The 538-nt window shown below is 37.7% G+C and overlaps 1 protein-coding gene across 1 annotated transcript; it reads left to right on the top strand.

Moving 5' to 3' along the window:
- Positions 1 to 8: 8 nt before the first annotated feature.
- Positions 9 to 531, top strand: LOC104774818 (WAT1-related protein At1g43650-like; the record flags this gene model as incomplete). Its single annotated transcript, XM_010499253.2, has 3 exons — positions 9 to 173; positions 310 to 372; positions 483 to 531. Coding segments are annotated over exons 1-3 (264 nt in total), but the record flags the coding sequence as incomplete, so codon positions are not given.
- Positions 532 to 538: the final 7 nt, after the last annotated feature.

The raw sequence follows: 538 nt of genomic DNA, 5'->3' as shown, positions 1-538 counted from the left end.
ATGATGAAGCACAAAGCCAACATGGCAATGGTGTTCGTACAGATCATCTACGCAGGAATGCCATTGCTCTCAAAAGTGGCCATCTCTCAAGGAACCAACCCTTTTGTCTTCGTTTTCTATAGACAAGCCTTCGCAGCTATTACCTTGTCCCCTTTCGCATTCTTCCTTGAAAGGTTCTTCTCTTTTATCACTCTCTCTATATTCACATATTATGCTAGTTTGAATCCGCATGATGACACAACGATAACATAAGTATGAAAACCATTAAGCTACATCTTATATTCTCATATTATGTATGTTGTTTCGCAGCTCGAAGTCCTCCCCTCTATCGTTCGCCTTGTTGCTCAAAATATTCTTTATCTCCTTATGCGGGTATATATTACTAGTGTCTATTTCTATAAATTGGAAATTTTTATTACCATGGACTCAAGTTATTAACTAAATGTCTAACAAAATTGATCTATATTGTTGTAAAACACTAGACTTACGTCGAGTCTTAACCTCTACTATGTGGCCATTGACAACACCACCGCCACTT

Source organism: Camelina sativa, unplaced genomic scaffold, assembly GCF_000633955.1.
Source record: "Camelina sativa cultivar DH55 unplaced genomic scaffold, Cs unpScaffold05849, whole genome shotgun sequence".
NCBI lineage: Eukaryota > Viridiplantae > Streptophyta > Magnoliopsida > Brassicales > Brassicaceae > Camelina > Camelina sativa.
This window is presented reverse-complemented; position numbering and strand designations above follow the sequence as displayed.